Below are 18032 nucleotides of genomic sequence, written 5' to 3'. Positions count from 1 at the left end.
TCTATCTAGAAATAAAATGTAATCACCACAAATTATGAAAATCAACTCAGAGCATTATGAATGTAAAAGAAGTAATTTAATCAAATCTAAAAGTAATTTATATATATGATAAAAGTAACGTACATATATAATAAAAGTAATTTAAAAACATAAATATTTTTCATCATACTATAATCATGTAAGATCTTATTATAAAGATTTAATTAGAACGAACACAATGGTGTAATCGGATTGTTGATCGGATAAATAATTTAAGAGAAAAATTTATTTGAAATTTAAATGGGTAACGGGGATGCACACCGGTGGAAAAACCATCTTTACTCCCGGTTGGGAACCCCCTTTAGTCTCAGTTTTCCAACCGGGAGTAAGGATGTACATCTTTAGTCCCGGTTGATAGAGGATCTTTAGTCCCAGTTGATGTTACCAACCAGGACTAAAGACACAATAGCGGCAGTACCAGATGTTCCCCTTTTCTTTTTCTTTTTCCCTTTTTATTTTCTCCCGAATCAAGTAGGCAAATCCCCAAATCAAAATAACATCCCAAATTCACATCACCAAACCTACATCACAAATCATAAAGTTACTTATACACACAAATCAAATACATCACAATATCCTAAGAAATTACTCAAATACATCACAGATCCAAACAATGAATCACAAATTTGTAACTTCTCAGTCAAATACATCTCAGTGAATCATCACAATTTTTTTTTAAAAAAAACCAATGCCGCTGTTGCCGCCGCTCGCCACGACCGCCGAGCGCGGCCCCGCCGGCCGCCGGCCGCCGGGCGCGGACTCGCCGGCCGCGGCCCCTCCGCCCGCCCCGGCCGCCGCCGCCCGCCGCCGCGCGCGACGCCGCGGCCCCGCCGCCCGCCGCCGGCCGCGGCCCTGCCAGCCTCCGCCGGGCGCTGCCCCGCTGCCCGCCACGACCGCCGCCGCTCACCGCCACGCGCGGCGCCGCCAGCCGCCGCCCACCGGCCGGCCGGATGGGAAGGGGAGGAGGGGGGAGGAGGAAGGGGAGAAGGGGAGGAGAGGAGGAAGGGGAGGAGTTGGAGGAGAGGGGATGAGGAAGAGAGTTAGATCTGAGGAGAGGGGATAAGTGTGGAGGAGAGGATAAGGGATAGGGATTATATATTACGTGTTTAATTTTAGTCCCGGTTGGTAGTACCAACCGTGACTAAAGTGGTGATCTTTAGTCCCGGTTATTGACACCAACCGGGACTAAAGATCCTCGGCCCCCTGACATACATCTGACAAGGGATAAACCGGGACTAAAGATAACACCAACCGGGACTAAAAGATCAAAATTTTTATAACCGGGACTAAAAACAATCTTTAGTCCCGGTTCTTTTTGGATTCGGGACTATTGTGGATTTTGCCAGACCGACGAAAGATGGTTTTTCCACCAGTGGCACGTGTTAGGTGCTACTATTTTTTAAGTAAGAAGGGCAACAGGGGGATACACAGTGTACTATTTTTGATAAAAATGATGGTCGCTGTTTAGTATTAACGAGTGCATGTGCTTCCTGTAGTCGTGTCCATATAATAGACCATGCAAACCATATAAAGTTAATAATTAGGTCAAATTTTGACTTAAAAAGCTTATAAGGGTAGGAAAGTTAGAAGAACATTACCATACTAATTGGGTCTGCACCGTATATTAGCCATGAAAGTGTCTACTATATCTTCCTCATCCACTTTAAAGAGATGCAATATCTTCATCTTTCTTCATTCTTCAACAATCAGAAATCTACAATATAATTCTACAATTTAATATCACAATGCACAAGAATTAAAATTGAAAAGGACCTAAAACAGAAGCCGGCCGGCGACCGCCGATCCACAATGCCACGCCGTACGTACGTCCACCGCGCCGAGTCACCGATCGCTGATCGTTGGTCAGAAGGGGCGTCGATCGATGACTCGACGTCGAATGTCGACAGTGGTCGTCGTCGCTCAGTCGTTGAGGCTGAGACGCTGTCGCTCAATTAACGCTCGTGACGGCGTGGCTCGTTTGTCGACGATGATGATGACGAGAGCTGAGAGGAGTCGCGGTCCGCCGGTCGCCACCGAGGAGCAACTGAGGGAGAGTCGAAGACACGGGCAATCGGACACGCGGCGTGGACGGGCGGACGGCGGACAGAGGACTCATCGTCTCGTCTCGCTAGCTAGCCACTCGATCGGCGGGCGGCGCTCGCGGAATTGCTCCTTCGCTCTCCTGTTGCGGGCGGCGGGTGGTGGGCGCGGCGAAAAATGAGGAGTTGAGGAGGGGATGCGCTAGCTTGATCGTACGGTGCCGCGTGCGCGAGTTGAGGAGTCGAGGAGGCGCGACTCTTCAGTTTCCAAATTAAAGGTGCCTCCGAATGATTTTGTGATCAGGTTTTTCTTTCTTTCTTTTTCTTTTAATTTCGATATATATAGGGTCCGCCACTTTTATTTTTTAGTAAATTTCACAAAACTATATTTTTATGGTTCAAGTTGCAGAAAACCACACACATTTTGATACTTTGCATTTAAATATATATATTTTGGTAGTTTAGTTTCACAAAACCACACTATCGATGAATGGATTTACCTGTGTGATGACGTGGTTGTTCCATCTAGGATGATGATGTGGCATATCCTATTAATTTCGTGCAATGGCTGGTAATAGGATGCCACGTCCTCGTCCTATGTAAAACAGCCACGTCATCTCGCGGGTGAATCCATTCATTGATAGTGTGGTTTTGTGAAACTACATTATTAAAATATATGTACTTAAATGCTAAGTTTTAAAGTGTGTGTGGTTTTCTGCAACTTGGCCCACAAAACATGTAGTTTTGTGAAATTTACTCTTTATTTTTTGGTGGTCCGGAGACCACTGACCCGCCCCTGGCTCCACTCACCCAGGTTCTACCGAGAAATCACTTGTTGCTGGTCTATCAACGTGGTTATATGACATTTTACGCACTCTTTCATCATATGCGAATATTGAGAAATACAAAGGACGGGCATGGTTGTCACCAACTACCGCTTAGCTTACTTTCTATGGGGCACACCCGCATGCACTGAGATTTATCTAACCTAAGCATCATGCTTATGCTAGTAAAAAAATGTCAGCAAGCTCCCCTATGATTCACTCTACGGATGGACAAGTTAGAGCTAGAGAAATCTATAAAGGTTATTGGATTGTTACCGTAGCATGTATCGACTAGCTTAGGATGAAGCAGATATACGAGATATATACTACTCATAGAACACATATCCAATATCCAATAAAGAAATACACGGACTATGAGCATAAATAAATAAAGAAGATAATTCTATTACTTCACTATAGTCTTACAAGAAATATAGTACTAAAAACATATTGGAAACTTCGAGGAGACTATAGGACCAAAGTTCCTAGGTTTATTTCTACTAAAACTATAAGAGAATATAACAGATAGAGAGAATTGCTCCTTGAGGGGTGTTGTGAAGTAAAGAGCTCTTCTTTATTTATAACCTTGTAATAATGATTGTATGGTGGTTATGGGCCATTAACCACGCATAACCATCATTAGGAGTGGTCGAGGAGTCAACACGTGGAAGGGGAGTGTTGGGGCCACCAAGCTTTTTTCGGTCGAACCAGCTCCACCGCCTTTGGTGAGTGGACGACATGTGGGTCTCTATTGATGGTTCTCGATAGGTGGTTTGGCCCCAATTTGAGTCGGTTTGAGCTGACTTGTGGGTCCCTCAATCCGTGTGCTTGCATGTGATTCTTTGAGGTATGTTTCTTTATATGCCGGCTTCATTTTTTCTTCATTGTGGTACTTATTCTCTGTCATACATGTTAATTCTGTAAGTGTAGTATAAATACATTATTTATTATTGATATATGTGTAATTAAGAAATGTTAGTTCTCCCTTTTATTTTTTATGATTGTTGGGGGGTTGAAATTGGTACTTAACGACTATCAACAACACTCCCAAGCTAAATCTTTGCTCGTCCCAAGTAAAGAGAAAAGATAGGTTGTTAATCAGGAGTTGCTACCCATATTTTATTTCACCCAGGTACCATGCCTACAACATATCATTCTACCTAGAAATTGATCGAATAAGTTGGCAATAATAATTTTACCTTTATTACTTATTACTCATGGGGCCTGCAGCTTCTCCTCGTATTGGGTAGTTGAATAGTAGAGTCGATCGTAGAGCACCAACTAATAATATGATGATTTTTCTTCTAAGTATATTTTGTTTTTTCTCATGATGCTCAAGAACATTGATGAGAACGTCTTTTTCTCTTTTTTTTTCTCATAATGATTGAGAATATTTTCTACCATCCTTTCTCACTTTTTTTTACAGCCATCTCTTTTTTAAACTGTCATCCATCTGCATCGGCATGGATGCCAACAGCCCAACAGTGCCAATATAGAAATATTTATTCGCATTCTAAGGGGCTATTTGAATAGGGGACTAATTTTTAAGTCCCTGTCACATCAGATGTTTGGACACTAATTAGAAGTATTAAACGTAGATCCATTCTATAATCCTGGACTAATTCGCGAGACGAATCTATTGAACCTAATTAATCTATGATTAGCCTATGTGATGTTACATGAAACATAAGTTAATTATGGATTAATTCGGCTTAAAAAAATTGTCTTGTAAATTAGCTCTTATTTATGCAATTAGTTTTGTAAGTAGTCTACGTTTAGTACTCTAAATTAGTATCAAACATCTGATGTGACAGAGACTTAAAATTTAGTCCCTCGATCCAACCACCACCTAAGCTCAGCTCGTCCATGCGTCTCTCCATGCCAGATCAATCACTGTGGCCACTCAATGATTTGCACATGATCTCCTCGGTGCAACACAAATCACTGCGCCCATAAATCTGACCAACCCTCTGACAAATCACTCGACAAACATAATAGCTAATCCGAATAATTTCACCACCCTACATAAAATAACTATAAGCCAAATTATGGTACAAACATCATGACTGCAACTGAATGATAATCAAAACAGGGAAATGACCTATTGAGCGTTGAGCCGTTGATCACAAGCTGTGGATAACCGGTGTTGACTTAAAATCCTCTAAATACAAGTTCCGGCCTACCATCGCCATGAAACCATCCTCTTAGGTTTTTCTGCGCCGCCTTCAAGCCATCAGCCAACTGCTCTAAGATTATGTACAAGGTGCGATATTTTCAGCTACTTTCTGCCCCGTTTTCATTTTCTACGATTTGATCATCATGCCCTTTTCTTGTGAATTTTATTTTATTTTCCCATTCTACAAGCTATTACGGTGTCGATTTTGGAAACTTTGGATAATCGATCCCGTCAGTTACATCTGAGGCCATCCTCATGTGATTAGTATATTATTTGGCCTATATGGTTGGTGATGCTTCCATGGTTGGGAGCCATCCATATTCACCATATTGTCTTTGTTGCCGGGAGTTATATCATGCGCCGGATGAAGGATAGTCAGGGTATTACGAACTAAATGTTTGCGTAAGTCTGTTTTCTGGCCCATTCTTACTTTTCCTGATTACGATTCGAATTTTGAAAATTTCCGACGCCAGCGGCTGAAACTCTGGGCAAAATATGAAATGCTTACCGTCTCTGTCGCTGTGTGCGGTACTAGTTGATGAACTCCCGTCTCTGTCGCTGCCATCGTAGTCGTGCGGAGCCCACGCCTTGACCGCCGCTGCTGTCATCTAATATGAAGTGCGATGAAAAAAAAATAAAAATCAACTTCTGGATTAATTTATAAAATTCAAATTTTGATAACATCTTAAAAACCTGTGGGACAAATGATGGGAAAATGACTAGTATACTGTAACATGAATCTTTCTGAATCAAAGGACCAAGCTGCTACGCTCAGCTCGCTTGGTTTCTTTCGTTCTCATGCTTCATGAGCTCGCTTCCTCTTAGTTCCCCCGGAATTTTCTGAATATGCTATCTAATACTATCTGCTTTACTATTTGCAATCTAACTCGGCACCAATAATGGCGGTCTTGGAAGGATCAATTGGATCAAGGGTAATCTTCTTTGTTTTGGCATCGCCTTCTCCCAACTTGGGTATCTTTCTTGCGATGTTGATGCGGTCAGTCGGATTCGACACAGCTCCAGTGCTTTCTCATGGGATTGGGCCATCTTGTAACTTTCCTTGACGCAGGTGAAAGCTTGCTTGACATCGCATCATGGAACCGACATCTTCATCATCAAATAGGTGTAGTGTTGAATGGCCATGAACTTTGCAAGAGCTGGACTTCCCAATATGGTGTGGTAAACCGCTTCGAAATCAACAACTTGAAAGCAAACATTCTCTATTGTTGGTATTTCTTACGACCACAGATAAATCCGTAAGCGCATGGAATACCGTTGTAGCATTTCACCTTCGGGTAAGCAGGCTAGGCCCTAGAGATGACTTTCTATGTGTTTTAATTATCTAAGCTAAGTTAAAGGTAATTTCCTATTGGTTGCTTCGGGCACCGACTCCTACTGGTCTGCCAGCATGGTTCTAACTATAGTTCTGTGATGTACCTGAATGTGGAGGATTACTTGGAAGGGATTCATGGCTGTCACCACCTGACGTCTACCTCTGACAAATCCATGGAATACACAACAAACAAAGGTAATATCTAACCTACACGCTATGTCTATAAGTTATTAATTACTACGCTAATACTTGCACAGAAACTTCCTTCTTTATCTAGAGTCCTAGTACTAGAGCACTTAGTACGAATACTAAACAATGAATCTGCAAAGATGAAAATATATCTGTTGAGGACCTCTGGTTGAGTCCCACAAACAATGAACCCACAATGATCATTGCTATGGTTGTTGACTGACCCCTTTGGCCTCCGATCTCGGTTGTTGCGGCGTTGTGCATTGGAGAGTGTATGCTCCCTACTGCCCACAGGTGGTCGGCGATCCCTAGACGGGTGGGGTGATGGAAGTTGGTTGCCGACTGGTATTCTGGGCGTCTTAGCGATGGATTCTACAGTTGGATCCTGTGATCGCTGAGAGCCTCCAGCTCCTTGGTCATGTTGAGCAGCGGTTGCGACAATCATGGTGTTGACTCTGTTCAATGCAGGAGTCATGGCTTATGGGCAGCATCGAGGAGGGTATCCAGTAGCGTGACGGCGACGGCAGCATTTTGTTGAGGCGTGGCGTAGACATTGGTGTCATCGATGCGAGTCTGCTGAATGATGTTGTTTGTGTGCGTTGCGCCTGCTTAGGATTAGATCTTGCCTATGGGCTACATGCTCTTCTTCCGCTTTGTGGGTTTCTTCTCAACGACGATCATCCTCCCTGCGTGCTTGCTCCTTCGCAAGCTCCCTTGCCAACCAAGCTGCGGCAGCTTTGTCATCCTCAGGACCAGCTATAGCAGCCATGAAGACTTCAAAGATCGGAACTAGGTCATCGATATCATTGTCGTAGATGGTATCTCTGCTGTAGTCGTCAAAGCTGTTGGAGTACTCGAGGTTATCCGTGATACTGTAGTAGTCATCCATGTGTTGAATAATGATGCCCACCTCCCTAGGCCCAGATCCAGATCTGGCATAAGCACACCCTGATCGGAACCTAGGTGGTGAAGGAGATCAGGATCCAAAAGTAGCGGCGAGGAGCGGAGGTAGCTGCATGGATATCTGACGATAAGTCACCATGTTGGTGGAGGTGTACGGCCTTCCCAAGTGGATCAAATCCGAGCTACGAAAAGCCACCTTTTGGTAGGTCTCAGCCATGTTTGGAAGACCGAACGGGGCCGAGTGGATGTAGCCCTCCCTGAGTGGTTTGAATCCGAGACAAGGAGGGAGATCTTGCCAAAAGTGTCGGTGATAAAGTAGACGCTGCTAGAGTGGTACACCTGTCCAGGTGGAAAGACGAAGTCACCGGCTCCTGAAGTTGATCCCATCGCACTTGTCGGCGGAAAACTCGACTCAACCCCTACCTGACATGCCAACTGCCAATTCTACAAATCGACAATAAGCAAAGGGAGTAGTGCATGAGATCAAAAGTAGATTAGTAAAGGGGACAAGGTTTAGAGAGGTTCAGGCCTTCTCGATAAGAAGTAATACCCAACTCTTGTTTCGTGAATTGGATCCACCGAGTGATGTATTCATCTGACGATCGAGTTGTGATTATGCTTTCAAGAGCCCCCTTGCCCTCCTTATAGATGCAAGGGGCAGGGTTACAAAGGTAGAACCCAACCCGACACGGTATATGTTTTGTTGTCTATTACATAATTGTATGTAACTAAGACTCATGAGACCTGCTGTAGGAAAGAAGGCAACAACAGTCCTGAGTCCTAATCTATTACATGATCCCTAACTCGGCCTACCTCCTATCTCCAGTCAGATATCTAGGCCATGTGGGGTATGGGGTGTCCATAATATCCACAGGTGGAGGGCGTCGAGCTTCGGACATCGACCCCGGCAGCTGAGCTCAGGGATGGCACGAGCGTGCTGGAGATTGAGGATGAAGCGGGCAGAGGTTGGTGTTGGATCGGCGGTGGCATAGCTCAGGGACGACACAAGCAAGGTCGAGCTCAAGGACAGCCCGGACATATGTACAAAGACCACGTCGGCTATGCTCAGGGACGAATGATGACAATGATGGCATTGGCGGACGGATGGCAGCTCGGTTGTCGTGAATGGTGGTGGACAGACGACAGTGAGGATAGCTTCATCTTCATCCCTTCTTGATCCTTCAGGAGTGTTGGATAGTATGATATGGAAGGAGTCCATACAAATCAATCTTATCCTAACATGACTCTAACTACGATATACTCGTAACACGGAGCTCACTGGCATGTGGGAGGAGCTCGCTGGCGGTGGCAGATGTGCGAATGGATGGCACGACATGGACTGTACGACACGTGGTGCGTGGTTTGCGAGGGATGGAGTGGCTCGAATAGTCAGTGGCAAGGAGAGTTGCTTATACATTGTGTGAGTGTAGATTATTGATAATTAAGAAAAAAAATCAAGGGACTGACAAATAGCAAGCTGATATCTAATTGATGATCTAAAGGTTCTTTTTACAGTTTCTTCAATTTCGTACAAGAGAATAAAAAGGGCAATGCTGGTCCTAATTGAAAACTAAGGGGCTGTTAAATTTGTTGCCAAATTTAACCCTACCAAATTTTGACTTCACCAAAATTTGGCAAGCTAAGAATCTAAACATTGTCAAAAATTACTTCCCCTATTAAAGTTTTGTAATTCTGGAATCTTCTCTCCTAAAAACATGACGTAGGTAGTAAACTAAATATAACCTACACATCTCAACCTAATCAAATATTGGTAATGCCGCGAAGTGAGCGTAGCACAACTAGTTAGATTCCTTGTGGTGGAACCAACCCACTTATGTTCAAGTTCTAGACTTAGACATTTGTGCTCGTATTTACCGCTAATTATTATTTAAGTGGTAAGCAATGTATCCGTCAATAGGGAGGTGCCTATGTTATATATCCCAGTCTTTTGGAGATGCTCATAGGGGGTAGGGTATGGAAATATTTTTTAAGACTTTTTTATGTTTTAATTTTATTAATAGATCATTCCAAAAAATATTTCCAAATCTGAACCTTTTGGCGGCCAAATAACTCTATCACGCCACGCATAGCTGGCGTGGCCAAAAGGTTCAGTTTTCGGAAATATTTTTTGAAAAGGTCTATTAATAAAATTAAAAAAAAAGAAAGTCTATAACATAAAAAAATTCTAGGGTATGCGTATATGCGTTCATAGGGATGAGTGCGCACACGTTTTGAGCGTTCGCGTTTGTACTTTGTTTCTAAAAAAAATATAGTGATGATCATTATATATAGAGATTTGCTACTATCCAGCACTTTGTACCGGGTGGTACCAGTTACTGAAACAAATCCGGCCGTCCAGCTTGATGGGGTAGGATCGGGAGCGAGAGACCACGACCCTATCACGCGAGCCCTATCTCCATCCTCGCGCCGCCGCATTATCATCGCCTGACCCCATCGCTCATTTTATCCTCCCTCCGCCACGACTAATGGAGCACCACCGCTGCATCAGGCATCTCCTCGACCACTGACGACCTGGAGCACAACCCGCGCTATCGCTGGAACCTTGGCTGTAGATGACTCCACCACTAGTGCCGCTGCAGCCCCGGAGCACCACCTTACGAGGATAATTGGAGCACCGCCCCGCAAGCAGCTTGTCGTAGCCGCCTGGTCCGACGACTCCACGACCTCGCCACCATGGCTGCCAATGCCCCCGCTGCTGCCGCAGCGCCTCCTCCGACCTCTCCACGGGCACCTCGCCGTCGCGGTCGCCAATGCCATCCTCCGACGCCGCATCGACCTCTCCACGGCCACCTCGCCGCCGGGACCGCCAACACCACGCATCGACCTCTCCACGACCACCTCGCCGCCGTCGCCATCGGCGCCGCTGCCGCCACATCACCACGGCGCAGATGGATAAGAACGAGAGACTTAAGCAATGCAGTATCACCCTTCCCACGTGAAAATACAGTATTGCCCTTCCACCTCTCTCAATAGTGCCGGTACCATCACATGGACCAAAATGTACTTGGAGGTACTAGACCTTGCTGTTCATTGGATCGGACAAAATCAAGGGCCCAGATTTGGTACCGGGCAGCCTGCTGGACGGTAGCAACTCTCTTACATATATATGTGTATATATATGGGACACTCATATGGGGCACCATGGTGCCCGGGCACCATGGTATCAAATACACAAAATCACTCAAATTTTTCAAAATTTTCAAATTGTGAGTATATACCTAGTTATAATAACTCGATTCATACCTATACCTATCAACAAAACAACTCAAATTTAACTTTATTTCACAATCCATGATTACATACCTAACTAATTATATGTATGGATGCTATATACCTAGAATCAAAATCTAACAAAAACAAGTTCAAATTCAGTTCAAACTTGCTTTGAACTAGTTAGTAAAGTAGCTAATGTTAATATCTAAGTAATTGAAAAAGTTTCATACTCATTTGAATTAGGTATATACTCAATTTCAACAATGGTGCCCGGGCACCATGGAGCACCAAACAAATTTACTATATATATGTATATATATATATATATGTATGTATATATATATATATCTCTCTCTCTTACCAAACCGGAAAAACAACCTTAGTCCTATCAAGTATGATTGCATAAGCAACCTGCAGGCGGAGCTAGTTCTTTGCTAGAAGATCCAGAAGATGTATGTAGGGGAGCCATCAAAGCATGCACCAGGGGGAATGCTCTGATGGATAGACAGCTGCTGAAAGCAGCTACGCGTGATTCATTTGAAGAATCAGACAGTACGTTAAAGGAAACGGTGTCCAGAAACCGAAGCATGGTGCTCGCAAGAACTGCAGAGGGGAACACTTGCCTCCACATATCTTCCATGCATGGCCATGGCGGATTCTGCGACGCCGTGCTGGAGCTAGACGAGTCTCTGCTTTCCCTTGTCAACTCCGATGGGGAGACCCCCCTGCTGACCGCCATTACAAGCGGGCATGCTTCTTTGGCCTTTTCTTTGCTCAGGCGCTGCAATAAACCAGGGCTTAGCGATTCAATCCCGAGACATGATAATAATGAGTGTAATGCACTGCACCATGCCATTCGCGGTGGCCACAAGGCCCTTGCTCTGGAGTTGATAAGGACCCAGCCTGCCTTGTCCCAAGGTGTCAACAAATTCAATGAGTCCCCTATGTATCTTGCGTTGACTAGAGATTACAGAGATGTTTTTGAGGAATTGTTTGCAATCCCTGGTTCAGCTCATTCTGGAAGCTACAGCTACAATGTTCTTCATGCTGCTGTGAAATATGGGAATTTGCTAAATCCTATATGCAAAAGAAACAAATCATTTGGTTGTCAAGAATCGTTAATTTCCTCCTAATTTGTTTTCAGATATTGCTAAGAAAATTATGGAGTCTTGTCCATGGCTGGCCAGAGAAGAAAACGACTCTGGGCACACTCCAATGCAGATGGCTGTACGTTGGAACAAGGCTGAAATGCTACAAGTATTGTTGGAACATGATTGGTCTTTAGGATACGCAAAGAACAGCAAGACTGGAAAACCTCTGCTTGTCTCTGCTGCATTTCAAGGCCATGTGAATGTTGCTCGAGAGCTTCTCAGGCATTGTCCGGATGCTCCTTATTGCCAGGCAGATCGGTGGACTTGTCTTCATGAAGCTATAGAGTTTGGCCATACTGAATTTGTTGAATTCATCCTGGGGGCACCACAACTTGGAAAATTAATTAACATGCGAGATGGAAAAGGAAAGACTGCTCTACATCACGCCGTCCGGAAGTGCAACCCCAAAATTGTGGCTGCTCTACTTCGCAAAGGCGCTCGCATAGACTGCACAATGCTTGACCAAAATCGTGATCCAGCCATTTGGGAATTAAGCGAGGCCATGCAACATGCCAAGACTTTAAACTGGGTATGTATGATTTTTTTCTTATCCGTCATCGAACTAAGTAAACTTGCACAAGCCATATACTCCCTCTGTTTCATACAAGTAGTTTTAATTTTTTTCTAGTCATACTTCTTTAACTAAGTTTATATAGAAATTTAGCAATATCTATAATACATAACTTGTTTCATTAAAACTAACATTTAATATATTTTGATAATATGTTTGTTTTGTATAGAAAAGTATTGTTATATTTTTTGATAATATATTTTTCTATAAACATAGGTCCAACTTAAAGTTTGACAAGAAAAAAAATCAAAATAACTTACAATATGAAATGAAGGGAGTACTAAACTTGTTCAACATAAAAGACATCAACTTTAATAAAAAAATAAAGTGCCACATTTAGCTGGCTTTGTTTTTTATTTTCTGGGTTAATCTAGATGCACTATTTTCTTATCTAAATCATTTTTTTTATCCTGATAAGAATTAACATCAATGCATAATATTTTATTTTTAGGTAGGGACACAATTTGTTTCATCACAGAAAAAAATACGCACAAGGATGAGTAATTGATGTTGATGCAGTATTAAAAGGTGAGTGATACATAAGAAGGAAATCACTTAATTAACAAACAGATGTTTGCCTTGTACACAAACTAGCAAATATCACAGAAAATTCAAAAAAAAAATTAAACACATACTTTCAATAGTATTACAGCTATAGGTGAAATATTGTATTCAGATTAATTATATTATAGCAGAAAAAGGATAAAATTCTGATAGATTTTTACTCTTAAAACTATTGTATATTGTTCACTTTTTTGTTACATCTAAAATATAATGATTTTGAATAGGAATTATCTCCTAAACTATCATGGTCGTCTGAATTACGTACCATCTGAATTAAAATACTGGACAAATAACCCCCGAGGGCCCCGACTCAATCTAGAGTGGTTTCTGTCCTATGTGCTGTATACGTGGCAGATCAGTCAAGAGAAATCATTTTTAAATTCTATGGGCCCACCTACGGTTCTTCTCTCCTCTCTATCCTCTCTCCCCTTTTGCGCAGTGAACAAAACGGCGATGGCAAGGCGAAGACCTCGCCACTCGTCCTCCTCTATGCGCTTTCCTCCTTCTCACTGGTCCCCCGCCACCATTTATCACAGTCCACTGCCATGCGCGCACCGGTCCCCTCACACACTACTCCACGCCCTCCTCAGACGCTGGTCTGGGAATGGAAGGAACTCATCCGAGCTGGGATGCGGAGCTCGAGGTCGCTCCCCTTCTTCCTCGGTGGCGGCGTGCTCCTCTCTCCTCCCCTTCTCTGTGTCTTGAGCCTAGCTCCGCTGCCCAACCTCAACCAAGGGCAGCTGCGTACAGCCTGACAAGGCCAAAGCGGACACCAGCTCCAGGTTCACCACCACCTCCTCATAACCCCATCCTCGATGCCTCCTCCATGAGCCCCTCGCATGGTTCCTCCTTCCCGCTTCGGGGTGGTGCTCGGTTTCTTATCTCCTCGCGAGTCCCTCCCTTTTCTTCCTACATGCACCTCATGACCGTCTACGAGAACTTTGCTTCTTCCGCTGCAAGGACTCCGCGCCTAATCCACAATCGTCGTGGCTGTAGTCACCTCCACACCGAACCCGCCTTCTCTGCAGCTGTAGCACCTCCACGCTCAATCCACAACAATCATAGATTTAGTCACCTCTGCGCCCAACCCACCTCCATCGCCGCTGCCAAACCTCTATGCCCAATCTGCTGCCGCCACGTGCTGCAGCCACCGAAGTTGAGGGTGGACTGGTGAAGCTCGAGGAAGACCGGAAGAGTGGATAAATTGATATGTGGACCCCACCACTTTAACTTATTTTTTTTGGACTGCCACATGTACGCCATTTAGGACAAAAACCACTCCAAATTAAGTTGGGGGTGTTATTCGTTAGGTTTGAATAGTTAAGGGTGCTAAATGTCGAATATTTGAATTCAGGGTGGTAATTCGTATTACCACGAATGTTCAGGGTGTACTTAGGACTTTTTCCTTTTGAATATGAGACTTTGCAGATGTCCAATGTTTCCTAGAATTTTTCGTGATATTTGCTAGTTGGTCTACACGGAATGTGCATGGGAAGCTTTGTGTGCATACGATATGTTCCCGTCTAGTACTATCTCGTTATAATTCTATAGGTTGAATTTATTCGAAAAAATCTTCAAGAATACATTTTGAGTATTGACTTCTCATAAACTATAGTCTTAATAGCTGTAAGTGAAACGTTATATGAAAGTACTTTTAAACATGGATCTATTAATATATTTTTAATGAACTAAATATATTTATAATTTGACTAATTGCTTGGTCAAAATCCACCAAGATTGACCTTTCAAATGAAAATACACCCTATAAAATCTGCAAAGGGATGAATTTACAAAATATGAGGTACCAATTTCTAACATTAATAATCATTAAGCAGATGTATGAGTCTGCTTATCATCCCCATTTAAATACTGTTCTATTAGGCTCAGTTTGGCTCTGTGTAATTTGAAGAAATGCTAACATCTTTATTAATTGTTACCTTGATTATAAATTTATAATTGATAGCAAACAAAATGATATTTCAATTGATTTTAGTTTTCATGTGACAGCACCACACAAGCCATATCATAGGCCCGCGGTTGGCAACCATCATCACAAACTGTTTCATGAATTTATGTCAGTGAAAATATGCGGTATAGTTGCATGTATTTTTGAACCGTTTGTGAATTACCTCTATCATAGAACTAGAAACATTTGTAATAGTTCATTATCATATACGGTTTTAGTATTGAACAGTGTCTTTGATACGGCCAATTAATACTCTATTAACATATGATGGATGGTTCCAAAATTGGAGCTTCGTTATTATATTGTGAGATTCATTGTACCTTACATGCAGAGTGAAGTTTCAATGCTTATGTTGCAAGCTGATCCTAGAAGTAAGTCCACGATTGTTAATCTCTACAAGAAAGCCAAACAAAATGTAACTGAAACATCAAGGATAAATGCAAAGTGGCTAACTGAGATATACACAACCAACACTTCCTTAGTGGCTATCCTAATTGCGACAATTACCTTTGCCGCTGCCTTCACATTGCCAGGAGGATACAGCTCTAATTCAGGAAGTGAAGGGCTTCCTATTATGTCAAGAAAGTTTGCATTCCAAGCATTCTTGGTCTCTGACACCCTAGCCATGTTATCATCACTTGCTGTTGCCTTCATATGCATCTTGGCAAGATGGGAGGATCTTGAATTCTTGCTTTATTATAGATCCTTCACTAGGCAACTTATGTGGTTTGCATACATGGCAACAACTACGGCATTTGCAACTAGTTTATACACAGTGCTCGCCCCTCGGCTTACATGGTTAGCTGTGGGAATTTGCATCTTGTCAGTTTCAATGCCCATTTTTACCAAGGTGCTTGGTGAATGGCCCATCCTGAAGCTCCGGATGCAGTTAGGACCTTCTATGCCCGAATTCCTTGATATGGTCTGAAACTGTCAATTTGTATAACGTTTTTATATTCTGTTTAATTTCTAGTGTCACATTTAAGTGAATCAATGTAAATTATGTATTGTTTGAATGGTTATGATGTTCTTGAAGAGCACTGCTACGGTGCTCTCTACTAGTATTATTACGCTACAAGTAGAAATGATCAGAGCTGTTGATTTTATGTTCTATGCATTGCTTATTTGTTTTTCAAATCAAGGTTGGCTCATTCATTCAGACAAAGATTAAGATTTTACGGTCCTTGAGGAGGTACCATGAGGTACCACTTTTTCTATTGTAGATTTAGTACCTCTGGGTATCTGGATACTATGAGGTACTATGAGGTATCAAATTTTACACTAAATTTTTGTACCTGATGGTATCTCCTCAAGGACCATAGAATTGCTCTTATAATATGAGCAATTTTACGGTCCTTGAGGAGGTACCATGAGGTACCACTTTTTCTATTGTAGATTTAGTACCTCTGGGTATCTAGATACTATGAGGTACCATGAGGTACCAAATTTTACACTAAATTTTTGTACCTCATGGTACCTCCTTAAGGACCATAGAATTGCTCTTATAATATGCTATAGATACAACCAGGGATAGTTACAATTGAACTAGCCATGTCCCTTATATAGGGGTTGGTCTTGCTCTCTACAAGCCCTCCTCCACGTCCAATTCGGGATAGAATCCAAAGGAAACCCAAAACATGCCTTCCCAAGCAAGAAAACTTCGAGACCCGATGAAACAGTCCCGGACTCAAACTCTACCGATCAGACCGGCCCACTATCCGCGGTCTGACCGGCCTATACACGGCGGTCAGACTAGCCCTCACAGAGGAAAACCTGCAGACTTCCAAACTTGGCAATTTTCCCTATTTTATCCCTAGGTTCCAAATTTGGGTGTAAACACATGCCCCAGCCTTTTTGATGAACAACATGAATCTAAGAGTATAGAACATGTTTTGGTCTTAGGGCGATAATCCAATTACCAGCCATAGTACCTCCTAAGCGTCTTGCCAAACACTCGGGATTTATTTCTTCAAGTATTTCCCGTTGATTGCTCGCTGAAAACACTCTCCTTGATGTGTCTCCAAAAAATATATATTCCCTTGAACAATGTCGCATACTCGATAAGGACCTTCCCAACTAGGAGACCACTTAACGAACTCCCTGGATTGAGTACCCAAAGGCAAAATTGCCTTCCAAACCAAGTCTCCAACTTGAAACAACTTTGCTTTCAACATTTTGTTGTATACCTTGGCCACCCTCTTCTTCTCTTTCTCTATCTTTTCCAAAGCCTTCAAGCACTTGTCGATGACTTCATCGAGATTGTCTCCCATCAATGTCTTGTAATCTTCACTTGACAAATCATCTTGCTTATATATCGAAGAGAACCAAGATTTACCTCAACCGGTAAAACAGCTTCTTGACCATAAACCAACTCAAAAGGAGTTACTTTAGTAGCACCATGTTTAGATATCCTATGTGCCCACAATGCTTCAGAAAGCACCTCATGCCACTTCTTTGGGTGTTCCTCAATCTGGTTTTCACTAACTTCAATAACGTCTTATTACTCGACTCGGCTTGTCCATTAGCCTGAGCATAGTAAGGAGAAGAACCTAACAATTTAACACCATAAGATTCGGCAAAACTCTTCATTTCCTTAGACATAAAAGAAGTTCCTTGATCTGTAGTCAATGTTTGCGGAATACCGAATCTATGGATAATATGCTTCAAAATAAAGTCAATTACCTCCGTATGAGTCATATTCTTGAGCGGCACGGCTTCTGCCCACTTGGTGAAATAATCTGTAGCAACTAGTACGAACCTATGCCCCTTTGATGATGAAGGATAAATTTGACCAATGAAATCCAAAGCCCAATCTCAGAACAGCCATAGTTTGATAATAGGGTTCAACAAGGCGGCGGACGCCAATTGAACATTGCCGAACCGTTGACAAGCCTCACATCCCCTATAATATTTGAAGCAATCCTCAATCATCCTCGGCCAATAGAACCCTGCTCTCCTAAGCAACCAATTCATCTTATGGGCCGATTGATGAGTTCCACAAATTCCTTCATGCACCTCTCCCATAGCCATTTTAGATTGACCA

At 42.8% G+C, this 18032-nt stretch overlaps 1 protein-coding gene across 1 annotated transcript; it reads left to right on the top strand.

Annotated features, from left to right (window-relative positions):
* The first annotated feature begins 9675 nt into the window (after positions 1–9675).
* LOC107277038 (ankyrin repeat-containing protein ITN1) lies at positions 9676–15917 on the top strand. The gene is made up of 3 exons (XM_066305202.1): positions 9676–11803; positions 11877–12417; positions 15321–15917. Exons 1-3 carry the CDS (start codon positions 11235–11237, stop codon positions 15915–15917), a joined length of 1707 nt encoding a protein of 568 aa, XP_066161299.1. The 5' UTR covers positions 9676–11234.
* The last annotated feature ends 2115 nt before the right edge of the window (positions 15918–18032 follow it).

This window comes from Oryza sativa, chromosome 11 (assembly GCF_034140825.1).
Source record: "Oryza sativa Japonica Group chromosome 11, ASM3414082v1".
Taxonomy (NCBI): domain Eukaryota; kingdom Viridiplantae; phylum Streptophyta; class Magnoliopsida; order Poales; family Poaceae; genus Oryza; species Oryza sativa.
Note: the sequence above shows the minus strand (reverse complement) of the source record. Positions and strands in the feature narration are given on the sequence as shown.

Coding starts and splice junctions, on each gene's coding strand:
- LOC107277038 (XM_066305202.1), top strand. CDS start 11,235: ATGGATAGACAGCTGCTGAAAGCAGCTACGCGTGATTCATTTGAAGAA. Junction 11,804..11,876: donor GCTGCTGTGAAATATGGGAA/TTTGCTAAATCC, acceptor TCCTAATTTGTT/TTCAGATATTGCTAAGAAAA. Junction 12,418..15,320: donor ATGCCAAGACTTTAAACTGG/GTATGTATGATT, acceptor CCTTACATGCAG/AGTGAAGTTTCAATGCTTAT.